This window comes from Dipodomys merriami, unplaced genomic scaffold (genome assembly GCF_024711535.1).
Source record: "Dipodomys merriami isolate MVZ:Mamm:240054 unplaced genomic scaffold, mDipMer1.0.p SCAF_273, whole genome shotgun sequence".
Lineage (NCBI taxonomy): Eukaryota > Metazoa > Chordata > Mammalia > Rodentia > Heteromyidae > Dipodomys > Dipodomys merriami.
This window is the reverse complement of record NW_027204193.1, coordinates 541920-557960: the sequence shown is the minus strand read 5'-3', so window position 1 is coordinate 557960 and position 16041 is coordinate 541920. Positions and strand designations below refer to the sequence as shown.

The window sequence follows — 16041 nt, the reverse complement described above, 5'->3', positions numbered from 1 at the left end:
GGGAGAAAGCAATCATTTTGTTTATGTGGCACTAAGGAATCAAACCCAGGGCCTCATGTATCCTATAGGCAAGCATGCTACCACTAAGTCACATTTCCAGCCCCAGTTAGATCTTTGTCTAAGGCATAATAAGCCCAACATAACTTCAGCCCATACTGAAGAAAGTGTAATTAGAAAATTACACTTAAGGGTCTGGGAAGGTGGCTCAGTGGTAGAGCGCTTGCCTTGCATGCCTGAGGCCCCAGGTTCTATTCCTCAGCACCACATAAGCAAGAAGAAAAAAGCCGAAGTGGTGCTGTGGCTCAAGTGGTAGAGCGCTAGCCTTGAGCTGAAGAGCTGAGGGACAGTGCCCAGACTCAGAGTTCAGGCCCCATGACTGGACCCCCCCCCAAAAAAAGAAAAGAAAATTACACTTAAATTGTGCACATTGTATTCCTCTTTTGTGAGTAGTTTAATCAGTTATATGCAGAGTATTGGAATAAGTAGATCTTTTGAGATCATAGTTCCTGCCTTTAACTCAAGAACATTTGCTGAAAACAACAAGTTATTTATGGAAGAATTAGAGAGGTGAATCCCGTGGCAAGAAAGGAAGAAGCCTAAAGAGAGAATGTGAGGAATAGTGTATCAGATATCTGAGTCTTATCTACAGACTCATGTCTATGGTCAACTTAGAATTGATTCATAAAAGTTACTTTATGAACTGATGTGTAAAATGTTTTGTCATTCACTAGTCTAAATTACATGATGATTATTGCCTGGAAATGTTCAAAGAAATGGCTCTAGGTTCAAATAAGGAAAAAATGGTTGGCAGTTAAAATCTTTTTGTTGCTGATAATGTACCTATTTAGCCACAATTCTAATGTGGTGAAAAGAGAATCTTATAATCCTTTAGATTTCATAATATGTTAATTCACAATTTTCTTTTTCCTATGTCACAGTCCCTTTTTGAATTAGGTAATGCTAAAGTAGTTATTCACTAGCATAGTGAGAGGGATTAAATTAATTTTAGCTATATTTCAGTGGCCTTTGGCAGATTTTTACTACAGTCCAATAAGAATATTTTCTAGTACTGAAGTCTGTGGTAGAGTACTGCCTAATAAGCAGGGAATCTTGAATTCAAACCCCAGTACCACCAAAGGAAAAAAAAAGAAAAAGTACTTTACCATAAACTATGAAACTTTGCGAATCTATAGGGAATCAATAAGAGCTTTATTAATTTTCAGTCCTTAGGAGGTCTGTGATTAATAAATCTTGTAAACTTAAATCTCAAAAAAAGACTTTATTTTAATGTGTTTTAGAACTGGATTAAAATTTTAACCTTTGACTATTGAGTGCCTAAAACTCAAGTAAATTTACAAGCTCATAACTAAGTTGTTTAATTCTTTAGAGTGAAATACAACTGCGGGGCCTGGTAGGGTTTTTGTTGTTTCTTAAATTTATATTAGGTTTGGAGGTGGGAATTTCTGTGCTAAGTCTCGACAGGTTCACATTGCTTTATGCTTTTCTTTCTTTCTTTCTTTCTTTTTTTTTTGGTCGGTCATGAGGTTTGAACTCTGGGCCTGAATGCTGTCCTTTAGCTCTTCAGCTCAAGGCTAGCCCTCTTGCTTGAGCCACTGCGCCACTTCCCACATTGCATTCTGCCACATTTTCTGCCCTTAAGTGCCAAATTGATCCGGACAACAGAAGGAACTAATTGGAGTTGCTGTGTTTACAGTGTAGTGAAATCTTGAAAGAAAACCTCCCCTGAGTGTTGAGGAAAAGGCTGCTCTCTTTTCTCCTACTTCTTTGTCACACCCTTCAGTTTTACTCAGGTAGCAGAAGTAATCGTCTTCCTACCACATCTTGCTAACCTTAATCTCATAAGGAAGAACTAGTAGCTGGGTGAGTGTGGTGGTGCATGCCTGTAATTCCAGTCCTTCAGAGGCTGGGGCAGGAGCCAGCTTCTAGCTTGAGAGACATGTCTCTACCGCCTTCAGATATGCCTCTGGCAGATTGAGCTGGTTTTTAAATAAAATTTTCTTACGAGTGGCCCTACAAGAAAAACTATTCATTTATAGAAGAATTTTACTGGTAAATATTGTAATGACCCCTTTGAAGTAAGTTAATTTAGTAATGTAAAGTGTTGCTATTGTATACCTTCTCGGGGTTGCATATTTATTTACTTTGATGAGCTTACACTAGCGTTAGAGGGGATTTCATTGTTATGTTTCCAGTACAACATTTTCATTGTACAATTTACGTAGTCTATTTTTATCATAGATACTTACCACACATTTTTTTCCACTTACCAGATTGACTTTGAATACATAGATAATAGGAAGTTATAATTCACCCAAACCAAGGGCATTGACTTTACAAAGCACAGAACACAAGTGTTTCTTGTGTTGACTGTAGTACATTCTCGTGGAATGGACCCATCTCCCTTCCGTCTCCTTCCCTGCTTCTGTCTGCTCTTTGTCCATGTCATAACCACATTGTACAAGGTGTGTAGTAAGTAGCTCCTGCAGAAGTCATGCCCATTTCACGATGTGCTTTTCCAGTCTTCTCCAAATTGTAGTGAAATTACTCTTTATCTCTATTTTCCTACCTTCCCACATAGGTAGCTGCTGTGTGTGTGTGTGTGTGCGTGTGCGTGTGCGTGTGCGTGTGTGTGTGTATTTGGTTTCTGTATGTACATTTTTCAAGGATTACACCCTGTCCCTTTATATAAGTGATAATACATTCTGCATAATTTGTACCTTTGTCTCAGTTATAGAAGAGATACATACTATCCAGTGGAATAGATGGCCATACCATCTTCATTGACAGAAACCTTGTTTTAAGCACCGCTGTAGTGAGTGGTTGTGTAACTACTCTCTGGAATTTCAGGTAGAGGGCTGCTGGTTCAAAGAGCGAGTCAACAAGGGGTGGGGTGAGTCTCAGAGAGCCTCTGCTGTGGGTGGCAGCGCGTCCAGGCTCTTCCCTTGGTTAGTGGGACTTCCCGCCACACAGGTGCATGCTGCGCTCCGGTTGGTCTCCTGGCCCTGGCTCACTCCCCTGCCCCTTCCCAGCAGGTGTCACCACTCCGTTCCATACATGCCCATCGTCTGCTTCAGCCTTGTTCATCTTCTTTCACTTACCAGGTCCCTCCCCCCCTCAAATAAAACAACAACCAGTTTGTCTTTCCCCTCCAACAATTGACTTTGAACAGGGGAACTGAGTGTTTGTGTATGAATTATTTTCTCTATACTCTTTGTACTACCCTGTGTACCTTTGGATTCACAAGAGAGCGTATGATTGTGTGTGTGCGCACACGCAGGAAGGCCTTGTGCATGGTCACCTGTTTTCCCCAGTGATAACGCCTTATCGTGACTGCAGTGCACTATCAAAGCCAGGAAGTTACATTGGTATGATCTACAACTTAGATCCTCTTCCCTCCTCTTAAACAGTTTTTCCCTTGAAGCCAGGTGCCAGTGGCTCACGCCTGTCATCCTAGCTACTTAGGAGGCTGAGATCTGAGGATTGGGGTTTGAAGCCAGCCCGGGCAGGAAAGTCCGTGAGATTCCACTTAACCACCAAAAAAGCCACAAATGAAAATGTGGCTCGAGTGGCATGCCATCCTTGAGCGAAAACCCCCTGAGTTTAAGCCCCAGGACCACCCCCTTCCCTCCCATCAGAGACCCCCCCAAAAAAACTCCACATTTTTCTGCCCAGGAACTTGACTTGAAATTATTTAGATGGATGTAAAATATGCTGAGGGCATTGGTAAACCAGGTCTGTAGAGAAGATGTTAACGTCAGTTAACATGGGTAGCTAGCCTGGTTTTAAACACTGTCTTGTAAGCACTTTGATTACACCATTGCTATTGGATACTTGAGGAGACAGTTTTCTAAGTAGCCATTTATAGGCTTGCTCAGAATAGCAGCCTTGATAATGATTTGTTCTGTGTAACTAGTAAAAGTCACCATGGGATGTTGTTGTGAGGTTTTGGGGGGGGGGGTTAATCATGAAATTAAATAGATTGTTTTACATTGGTAGAATTTGCAGTCAGTTACCAGAATATGTGAAATTTTGAGTGACTGCCTAAATTTACTACTTCACTTCATCGTATTTCTCTTCCTCCCTCTTGTTTGCCTGCTCCTTTTGTGGAATATTACCCCTTAAGATATTTATAGTTGTGATTGTGATTCTACATAGAAAGACAGCTCTTTGAATGATTTTTTACTTACAGATAATTGTAAGATAGCAGTAGGTTTCTAATTAACTAGAATATTCTAGTTCTTAGTGAGTAACATACTAACTGTCCAAAGATCACTGAGCAACTAACTTCCTTTTCTAAGAAGTCTCCTCCCTATTCACCATCAGAACTTCTTTGGGGAATATGCTGGATAAGATAACTAGCTTGTTTAGGAGTGGGGTTTAATCTCTGAGTTTACACGTAGGGTTTCACAACATTTGGCACTTACTGCACTTTTCATAATGTATACTACTCAGGATTTGTTTTAGGTCTTTTTGTTTCCATCTTACATTATGGAAAGAGGGTGTCGATTTCAGCATTAGGTCTGTTTCTGTCATTTCATGTATTCTGAATCCTGTTCTAGCATTATGTGGTGGGAAATAAACTGTTTGGTTTTAGATAAGTAGCTGTTCACATGACTACAAATAAAGAAAAGGCTGGTTTCTCAAGAATTTTTAAAAATGTGAAACCAAGTTAGATTGCCTTTGTCAAATTCACTGATTTTAACTTGTGATGTAAAGGTTCTTTTGCAAATGGTTTCTTAAAAAAAAAGGGAGGCCAAGTGCCGATGGATGGTGCCTGAAATCTCTCTTCCACGGGAGGCCTCTGACCTCAGTTCAGAGTCAGCGCAGGCAGGAAGGTCCGAGATCCCTCTTCAGTTACCCACTAAAAAGCCAGAAATAGACCTGTAGTGTAGTTCAGTGATGCAACCTTAAGTACAAATGCTCTGGGACAGCACACAGGCCCTCAGTTCAATCCCTAGGATTAGCATACACGCCTGTGTGCGTGCACACAGGCGCACACACACACACCAAAAAAGCAAGGAAGAATGTTAGGAAGGCAGTGGGATGAGTGAGTGTAAACCACAAAGATGACAGTTGCTTAGCCTTCGTATCATACCAGTAAATGCTAGGGTGATGTTTGAGCTTAAGGTGTACTCACGGGCTATATACTGCTTTGGATTATTTCCAAGGCAAACTGGTATAAACCACATGCCTTACAGGGTTCTTTTTGCCAGCGAGTGACCTATAAACCAAACCATGTTGGTTTACTAGAATGTTGAGTTCTTCAGCAGTCCTTCCAAAAACCCTCTAAATGGGGTTTAGAAACCATTTCTACAAATTGAAGTGTATATAAGGAAGGTTGTTGAGTTTTGATGTATTTATGAATCACCCACGTATTTCAGTTGCTGTTTACAAAACTGGATTTGAGGGAGGGAGAGAGTTCTGCCCCTTTAAGGCCATGTATCATTTGTTCTTAAATAAAAGGACATGTGCGTTACTTTAAGAGTGGGCAGGGAGATGAAATTATGAAAAGTAATTTAATTAAATATTATAATTTTTTCCAGTGCATCTGGGGGAGGTGTTGTAGCCATCGACAACAAAATAGAACAAGCAATGGTAAGTAAAAGTTTGTACTCCTCATTCTTAGATCACCACTTGATTTTAGCAAATCTCGATAACCAAACAAGCAATGCAGAATGAACTTTTGATAGTCTAGAACTAAGTATTTCTTCATTTGAATGTCTTGCACTTGAGTTACAACCTGAGATTTTAAATTCTAAGCTCATAATTGGCAATTCAGGGAGTCTTTTTGGAAATCAGTCTAAACCTTGCGGGTGGGGAAGGAGCTTGCTGCACTAGACTGGACCTGGATTTTCTTTCCCGCTTCATCTCTCATGCCGGTCACGATAGGGCAGACGTCTTAAATGCAAACCAGGAGTTCTGATGTAGAAACTCTGGCAGTTACTAAGGTCCCAGGCAAGCAAGGACCAAGTAGCTCACTTTCTCCTTGTTCTTTTTTTCTGACTCCTTTTGACATGCCTCGTTTTGTTGAAGCAGCTCCACTTTCCTCTTCACTCTTTCTGACATTGCTCATTTTGTGTTTCACAGGATCTGGTGAAAAGCCATTTGATGTATGCAGTGAGAGAAGAGGTGGAAGTTCTAAAGGAGCAAATAAAAGAATTAGTAGAAAGAAACTCCTTACTTGAACGAGAGAATGCACTGTTAAAATCTCTTTCAAACAATGATCAGTTATCCCAGCTCCCTGCCCAACAGGCCAACCCTGGTAGCACTTCTCAGCCGCCGGCAGCCACCGCGCAGCCTCCTCAGCCAGTGCAGCCGAATGTCTCCTCTGCGTGAGCTTTCCAAGCGTCGTGCGGAAAAAACCAGAAAGCAGTCTTTCCCGTGTGCCACCGCTGTCCTTCCCACTTTACACGAAAGCAAGTAGCCATGCTTTGGTGGTGTGTTTGGCCTTCTCAGTATTAGACAATCATCCTACAAGAGCTTTTCCTCCACGACGCCACGCGGCCAGTGGCGTCCTCTGCCGTCTGTCCCCGGGAGGACGCCAGATGGGTTTGTTAGAGCAGAGTCTGCATCTGCCCCGGTGCACATGGGTGGACTCCCCTGAGCCTTCTACCACATTATACCTATCACTTCATCTAAAGAGCCACCTTTCCTTTCAGTATCAGAAACATTTGCCTACAGAAGTTTTCCTTTTTGTGTGTGTTTTATTTATTACAGGGCTGCTATTTTCATAATGTACATGAACAATGTCACAGAAATTTTTTAATTTTTTTGAATAATTATAAGTGTCTGTAAAGCAATTGAAAGACAGGATTTCATTTCATAGATAAAACGTTTAGGCAATAATTGAACAAAAGAATCCTGGCATTCTATCTAACACTAATGGCAATTTACCTTTGGTATTTATTTTCTGTAGTAAAGACCCAGCTCGAATGTAAATTTTGTATAGTGTAAGTATGAAGAACACAGTGCATCTGTACAGGCAGTCACCAGTTATTGTGATATAATAAATAATTGGGCTATTTTGATGAAGAAAACTTTGTTTATTTCTTTCTACTTTCTAATAGAGAAATTGCCATGATTCTCTGCTTTTCAACATTTCGTATGACTTTCTTTCGGGTGGGAATAAAAAGCTGTGAATTGTTCAACCTACTTTGTAACCAAAGAAGCAAAGCTGTGTAATGGAGTTTTGTTTTTGTTTTTGTTTTTATATAGAAAGGTTTATATAGATACATATCTATCTCATGCACATTCTTCATGTATTTTATTTAGTGTTCTCTTGGTCACAGTTTCCTCTGCTGTCTAGCATGCTCTGCATGCCTGCAACCTTTGAACCACTTCCGTACCTCATGTTCTCACCCAGCACTCTTACTGTAGTGTGTACTAGTCTGTGAACAATGTCACTAAAAGAGAGCAAGCAGGTGGGGGGTAGGCACTAGTTGTACAAAAACAGAAATGAAGTGAGCCAGCTTTTGTTCATTTAAAATGGTGTTCTCGATTTCGTATGCAGAAAACGTTTTGTTACATCGCAGATTTTACTGTATTTAATAAATGCAACATGCAGATTAAGTGCAGTGTATACTGAGTTTAAATTACAATGTACATTTCATAAATACACTTTGAAGAGAAAGCATCATTTTGTGTGTACTAACACATTGAGTATATGTCAGAAATTGATGTATAAATATATATTTTAACAAATTTTCTGAAATTAAACTGCAGTTTTGTTGAAATATTTGGCTCTATATATGTTCAAAATGACTAGATTTGTATTTTCACAGTTCAGAATATTCTTTAAATGAAAACCTATGTTATTAATGATTTAACGATAGTTCTTAAAATTTCAAAGTAAAATAATTTAAAGAATGCAAGAATGATGAGCAATATTTATACCAGTATCCATGTTATGTTAGTGATAGAAGTAGCAAATCCTCGTCTACCAAACTTTTACTTGAATTCAGAAAGGTGCCTGTAAAAATTGACATGCGCTATCAGTAGCTCATTGGGAATTAGCGAGAAACAGTAGTTAGTTGGTTGTCTGTTTGAAACAGATCAGCCAACAGAAGGCAAACGATTGAGGTGTGCATGGCTTGCTAAGTGTTTTTGTGTTCTAGTTGTGCCGCAGGATATGTTTGACAGTGACGAAGAGCTTAGTGTGGAGAACAGGAGACGTATTTGAGGCAAGTAAGTACACGCAAGCTGAGGGAGGGGGGCGGGGGGAGGGGGAGGCCAAAGGTGGGTGTGGGACTGAGGTCCCACCCAGAGCTACATAGTCGGGTGTGGTATGTATGAGCTAGCAAGTGGAGCTCTGCCTTGGGAGGCCAGCCTCCCGTGGTAACACTGTGTGGTTAAACCCAGGTGACGGTCGATGGTGGACAGGCTGGGAGCAGACGGAGCCTTGACCTAGACCACTGTGTCCCTGGCCTCCCAGGCCTTGGGCTCAATCCTTGTCACCCAAGAAAAACAACAAAACCTGTGGACGACAGTGAGAGCTCAGTTGACTCTGGGGTTAGGAAAAGGTGATAAAAGGAGGTGGCGACTGCCAGGGTCCACAGTAGCCGTGCTGCTCCTAATACATGAGCAGAAGGCAAAACAGCTCTTAGCAGTGAGATGGCTTTCTAAAGGTTAAACATCCAGTAACCTAACAAGTGCAACTTATTTTTAACAAATGATGCCCCTCGGAGGCTTTCCTGTGAGCTTTGTCATTTGGCAATATGTATCGGGAGCCTTAACTGTTAATACTCACTTCAGCAAAGCTACTTTGCTTGCATTTGGAAATAAGAATCTTAAGTAGTTTGGGTTTACCTGGGAGACTGAGGGTCTCGCTCAAAAGAGCAAGAATTTTAACTAACTGAAATCCCAGTTCAGGAGCTTAGTTTTACAAGAACGTCATCTGTCTAATCTGCAATGTGTAGAGACCAAGGTGCTATGTAAACTTTGTGTTGGTTTAATTTAGACAACCAAGAAGAATAGTTTTCCTGGAAGTATAATGCAAGTCCAATTCAAACTAAGTATTTCCCAAAGAAAAACGTAGGTAGTTACAATGTAATCTCACAGCTTGCTACAAAACAGAGTAGGGAGTTGGGATTAAGTATTTCCTTTTACTTGTACTAAAATTAAGTGAAGCCATATATAGCCCCGATTCAGTTGTCTTCAGCAACTGTCTTGTTCAAACAAGGCCCACAGCTTACCGGATGGCAAAGACAAGCCAGCTGATAAGTGCAATGAGAAATACTTGATGTACAGCTCGGGGTGGCTTTGTCAAGACAGTTTGTTAAAAGGTGGCATCTGCACTGAGGGAAGGGCATTTGAAGCACAGGCCCAAAAGCAGAGACAAGCCTCTTGAAAGGTAGCCCCAGGATTCTATGGAGCGGACTTTTGCCTGCCCCCCCCCCCCCACCTTGGTGGTTTAGCATCTGTTAAGAAAGCAAGAGCAATGGACCTCGAGCTCAGCAACCCAACAACTGGTAGACGGGGGGGGGGGGGGGGGGGGGGGAGGCCTTTAAGGGAAGAAAGGGTGAAAGGTGGTTTTCTGCCGCTCACAGTTTGCCTTGGGTCTTGGCTTCTCAGCGGGTCTTCCGTTCCCAACACTGCTTTCTTTCTTTGCCCTTAGCCTCAAAACATACTTGAAAGTTTGAGTTAGTTTTTATGTTCACATCTAACTATGAAATGAATGTCGTGTTTTCTCGTCCAAGGAATGTCAAGAGCTTAATAAAAGGGAACTGGCGGAGCCTGGTGGTCGCGTTGCGACTCTTGGGCGAGCCCTCTCGGAGCTCGGCCCCACAGCAGGTACTACGCGCACATCCACATAAGTCACCAGGCTGCTTCTGCCTTTCCTTTTCCCTGTGTGTCCCTGCTCGTGCAAACCTACCTGGACTCTTCCTCGTCCACCTTCTGCCTCAGGCCAGCTGCCCTCTTTCTATTTTCTACTAATACGAATAATTTATTTTGCGGTGTATATTTGCACCTGTTTCTCTGTTCTTGACATTCCAGAATGTATCGCTGCCTCATGTATTTCTATACCAGCTCTCGGTTTCTGTACCTAGTTCTTTCTTTATATGTTGGTGTTCCTTTTAGAGAGGGCCACGGTTGCTCTTCCTGTGTGTCAGTGTTTCCCTCCTGGCGCACTGTTAGTGTGACACACAAGCAGGTGACGTTGACAGTTGAGGCACTCTACAGGGCAAGTTGAAGTTTACACACATGTACTTTAAAAAAAAAATCGAATCAGCAAATGAAAACCTTTTCAGGGTTAGATAAAGTAAGATGCTACTTTTTTTTTTTTTTTGGTCTGTCCTGAGACTTGAACTCAGGTCCTAGGCACTATCTCTGAGCTCTTGCACTTAAGGCTAGTGCTCTACCACTTTGAATTCCAGTGCCATTTTTTGGTTTTCGGGTGGTTAATTGGACTTGCCTACCCAAGCAGACGTTGAACTGTGGTCCTCAGATCTCAGCCTCTTGAGCCACCAGCGCCCAGCGAGACACTATTTTGCACTCTCACAGTCTTGGTTGATGGATTGTGCTGCATACTGACAGGCAGGCGGCTTGGGGATTGCTCCTGGCTCTGGAGTTGGTAAGTCTGCAGACATTGCCTGGAGTATCCTTTGGAGAAGGAAAAGAAAGAATATTCTAGCTTAGAAAAGTAACTTGAGGTTTGAGACAAGGCAAATGCACATTACGTTGAGTATTTCCAGATAGCAACTATGGAAACCTAAAATGCTGTTGGTGCATCTACAGAGAGGCCAGGCTGAGGACCACCACCTTAGATAACAGATATGTTTCCACACTTGAATGTGACATTAAATCTGGTCAGTGTTTAGTTGTAGTTTTCCTACTTTAAAAAAAGTCATTAGATCCTGTGGCAGACTTGCATAGACAGAAAAAGATATACATTTGGCTCTAAGTGTTCCCCCTTTCCACGGACGTTTTGGAGAGATTGGAACTGTTCTTTCTTTTTGGAAGCACTGCTGCAGTGGGGTTCAGTGCTTTTTACTTCTGGTGCTGCCCCTGGTACTGGGCCGTGAGGACAGACAGGTGGATGGGCAAAGCTGGGGGCCTGTAGTCAGTGTTTGTAGTAAATGTCACTTGTTTAAACGAACTTCAGACTCATTCTAAAAGATCAGCAGAATCATTGCGATGCTGTGTGAAATCTTTTGCCATTACTTAAGATAATAAAGAGCTTTACTATCAAGTAACTCTTGTGGAGAGACGGGAACGTGAAGAGCCTCCACCCCAAACCTGTGAATCTCCCCTAAGAACTAATCTGATAAAGAAGTTTACACATTTTTTTCAAGACTCAAGTTTTTAGTAAATGCAACTGATTTAAACCTAACTTACCTAGAGTAAGATTTGTGTATCATGAATTATATCATTGTCAACATGGGCATTTTTTGGCTGGCAAAAATCACATATTCCATAAACCAGGAAGTCAAGAATAACTCAGGTACCTAAAGCCAAAAATCTCTAGTATCACAGAATCTAAACATAAATATGCTGAGTAAGTGGTAAAAGTCGCATTTTAAATCAGTAGGGAAAGCATGACTCAACCAGTGGTTTTGGCTGTATATCCACTTGGCAAAGAAATAAGTTTAGGTTTCTCACAAAAATTCATTCCAGCTAGACGAGTTGGTAGTCTGTCTTCTGCTTTCTGGACAAAAGTCTTCGAAACGGAAAGCTGTGAAGATGCATGTAAGCAAACAAACAGGTTACAGAGGGACACTCACCTCAGCAGGTAAGAAAAATGCACAGGAAGACGTGGGAAGCTGTCCGAGTCCACTTGGCATGTGCTAATGTAGATTCGGAGCTGGTAGGGGCCTGCTGTCTGGGCAGGTTGGCACAGCTTTCGTTTTGCTTTTTAAGACAACTAGATGATACAGCCATTTGAATGTAAAATTCACACACGTATCATGACCCCAACATTCCACTTTTTAATATTTACCCTAGAGAAACCTGTTCAAAGGATAGCTTGTACGAAACTTTTGCTTGTGATCATGTAATTGGAAAAACCAAACAACAGAATATCGTACACCTTAGAAAATACTAGGTTACCAGTGAAAATGAGAGCATCTTCTAGGATGCAGTGTTAAGTTTGTTCAAACTTGGGGGGTAATTGGAGGGCAACGTGTAATCGTATGATACTGTTGACGTTAAACATGCCACGCGGGTTCATACACGCAAGACACTGCTGAGTCCTGACTCGTTCATGTGGTGTATGAATGCAGGTCTGGAGGGCTGCTGCCCACGGTCCACCGTGGTTTGGTGGTGCGCATTAGCTTTACCTGTAACGTTTGATGTTTCTGAATATGCATTCATGTATTGTTTGTGTAATGGCAAATGAATAAATTAGAAATGAAACCAAGTGTTCTCCTGTGTTCTGTCTCCCTTGGAGCCTTCTTCCATCCCATTTCCCCTACTTTCCGCTCTGCGTCTTTTGACCACACAGCACACAAACTCCAAATGCCTGGGATTTCCCCCTCCTTTTCCCTCCTCTGTTCTCGTGGTGCTGGTGGTTCTCGTCCAGCCACCGGATCACCTTGTGGCTAATACTGTCTGGTTCATCACAGTTCCACAGTTCCAGCCACTGCATGTGCCTAATCGTTTTCTACAGCGCAACAGCGTCTCCTGCTCTGTTTCCCCCTCTTTTCTCTGTGTGTGAGTGTGTGCGTGTATGCGTATGCGTGTGCACATACAAGTGCGTGCTGGGGCTTGAACTCAGGGCCTGGTGCTGTCCCTTATTCTGGAGCTCTACTAGTTGAGCCACAGCCATGTTACTGCTTAATTGGAGATAAGAGTCTCTTGGGTTTTTCTGTCTGAACTGACTTTGAACCATGACCCTCAGATCTCAGCCTCCTGAGCTGCTGGGATTCAGGCTTGGGTGAGTCTTGGGTAAAGAACGCCTTTGGGAGGGTGGGAAGCGGGGTCTGGACAGAGCTGGGGTAGTGCCCGGGCAGTGCTGGGGCTGAGCTGGGGCTGATTCACCAGCAGCTGCCACTGAGAAACGGGTCAAGTATGCTCAGCCGAGGCCCTGGGGCTCCTGTCTGACCCGAGGGGCGTCCTCAGCCCCACGGCCCCCCGGGCAGCCCTTGGTGAGCCTCTTCCCTGTGTCCCTCCTTATCCGTTTAGACACATGTTGAAAGACTGGGCAATTTTTCCATCCTGGAAATAGCACCTATGATGACTCAGGCCATACCTTCTCACCTAAGTTACCTTCTCCAGGTGCCAGCACCCAGTTCCACACCAGCTCTCACCAACTCTGTTCTCCCTTATCAGACTGCTCAGAAGGAAGTGACGGCTGTGGTGCCACAACCCAAGGCCTCTGCCGCTGGTGCAGCTGGATTCCAGGACACGGGAGCCTGTCTGCGACTCTCCCCCCTGTTAAACGGCTAAAGGTCAGAGGAAGAAAGCAAAAAAGAAAGAAACGCTCCCGAAAGGTATCGTTAGCCACATGACAGACAGAATGGGAAGTCCCGCCTCCATTCCCTGCAAAAACACAAGTAACAAGATGCCGTATGAGAAGTTCAAGGTCTAGCTAAGACGCTAAGGCTTACAGCTTTGTGTTTAAGCACGTTCCCGGGCAAACACACTGAAACGGGTCCGTCCGAAGAATGGGTTCTCCTTGTCCTGGCATCTGAGACAGCCAGAGCCCAGCAGATTTGGAGTTGCTAATGTTCTGCTATAAACTACAACACATGGGGAATGCGCCCGTTTTGTGTGGTCTCCGCCTGGTGGCTGGAACTAAAAACACAGTTTCTTAACAGAAACTTCCTCCCTCCTTTTCTCCTTCCTCCCTTCCATACGCTGTAGGGTGTTTTTGTCACAGTAACAAAATGCTAGCACACTTTCTGCAGTTTTTTTTTTTTTGATTTTTTTTATAGCGTATATTACCTTGTAGGCTAAAACACTTTGATATTATTTATATTGGCATACATCAGTCAGTAGTACAATGGATTTACAATAATTCCTTAGATGCATATTTCGAACAGGTTCACTATTACATTTCCTTAGTTCCCCAACACCTGCCCCTTTTTAAAAAAGTGCTTTGTGGGTTTCATTATGCGATCACCAGCAAGAAATCTGGTCGTAATATAGATGGGGTGGGTTTGATCAAAGCACTTTCCAAGCATGTTGCAAATATCATGATGAAACCCTTTGTGCAACTAATTTGCTGAACAAAAACTTTAAATGTATTTGATCAAGGTATCTGAAAAGTGGAATGTGTATGCCAGGTATCGAGGCATCGCTGAAGGCAGAGGTGGAGGCTTGGTGGCAGAGTGTGTGCCTAGCACATTCGGGCCCTGGATTCCATCTCCACCACCACACAGAGGAACTGCAAGGCCAGCACGGCCAGCCTCCAGGGCAGCTCGAGCCTCTGCAGACTCCAGGATGGGCCTCAAGCTTCACTCCTCCAGTCTCTGCCTTCAGAGTAGCTAGGATGTAAGCATAAGCCACTGCCCAGCCAGGATTTCGATCAACATGAAGGCAAAAACAAATATGCTATTTCAATGCATCAATGCATGCGTCCGTCTTCCTATTTTAGTGGTGTGTGGCTGTGTGTGGTGTGTGTGTGCGCGCGCGCACATGTGCACTGGTACTGGGATTTGAGCGTAGGGCCTCATTTCTCTCAAGGCTGGTAGTCTAAATCAGTTCTAAGTGCAGTTTTTTTTTTTGGTGATTTTGATACATATTCTTTTCATAGCCTTAGGTTGTGGACACAAAGAAATGGACGAAAAGGCGTTTCCAGATACATAGTATCTTAATGAAAAGGTGGAATTCCTACTACCCATAGTTGCAGAAATTGGACACTAGATGGCATCCAATTGTCATCAAAAAATTTTTTTGTTCATGTGAATGGAAAATTACAGATTATCTTTTCAATTCTTTGATGTACATGGAGTTTTACAACTTTATAAGTTTAAGTACAAAAATAGAGCGTTATGTCCCGATCCAGATTTATTTTATTCCATCCATTTGCTCGGTTCCTCCACCCCCTTTCTTTTGCTGGGGCTTGAATGTGTGGCCTGCTAGCACTTTGTGCGCAAGGCTAGCACTGTGCCACTTGAGCCACAGCGCCATTTCTGTTTTTTTCTGGGTAGTTTATTGGTGATGAGTCTCATGGACTTTCCTGCCTGGGGCTGGCTTTGAACTTCAATCCTCAGTCCCTGAGTAGGTAGGATTACAGGTGTGAGTGAGCCATCAGTGCCTGACTCTTGCTGTTTTTATAAATCAGTTTATTTTTGTGGTGTTGAGGATTGAACCCAGAACCCTGTTAGGTTTAAACATGCATTTTACCACTTCAGCCATTTCCCCAGCCCAAATAGGACACACACACAAAACACACAAGAAACTTTGACAGTGAGTCATGCTGCTCTTCCGCATTATCTTATGTGCACTTGATGACTTTTGCCATTTGCATTTTGTAGACAGTCAGTGTTGAGTTCCAACCCAAGGACAAGCAGATATGTGTGTGCATGTGCGCGTATCACAGACACATGCACATACACAAAGTGCCTATGGAGCTGGGCACTGTAGTGCACACCTGTTACCCCAGCTACTGGGGAAACAACACTAGATGTTGTAGTTACCACCCAGCCCCAGCAGCCTGGGAATGAGCTGCAGGGATAGAGATCTGGGCCACCCAGGCAGAGCCAGACCCCACCTCAGAAACAACCAGTGGGACCAGGGGCGGGAGGGGTCCTGGTGGAGAGAAGTCTCCAGAGCACTCACAGCCGAACTACTTTTTTTTTTTTGCCAGTCGTGGACCTGAACTCTGGGCCTGGGCGCTGTCCCTCAGCTCTTCAGCTCAAGGTGAGTGCTCTACCACTTGAGCCACAGCGCCACTTCGGCTTTTTCTGTTTATGTGGTGCTATGGAATCAAACCCAGGGCCTCATGGATGTAAGGCAAGCGATCTACCACTGAGCCACCTTCCCAGCCCAACAGCCGAACTTCTTGCACTATGATTTTTTGTTTTGTGGGGTGGAGGGTCGGTCGTGGGGCCTGAACTCTGGGCCTGGGCGCTGTCCCTC

The 16041-nt window shown here is 43.2% G+C and overlaps 1 protein-coding gene across 1 annotated transcript in view; it reads left to right on the top strand.

Moving 5' to 3' along the window:
• LOC138837674 (TSC22 domain family protein 2-like) overlaps positions 1–8211 on the top strand; it is a 33250-nt gene extending 25039 nt beyond the window's left edge. The window contains exons 3-4 of the mRNA XM_070036624.1: positions 5565–5616; positions 6109–8211. Coding sequence (XP_069892725.1) covers positions 5565–5616; positions 6109–6357 — 301 coding nt within the window. The 3' untranslated portion in view covers positions 6358–8211. The remainder of the gene's footprint in view (positions 1–5564; positions 5617–6108) is intronic.
• The last annotated feature ends 7830 nt before the right edge of the window (positions 8212–16041 follow it).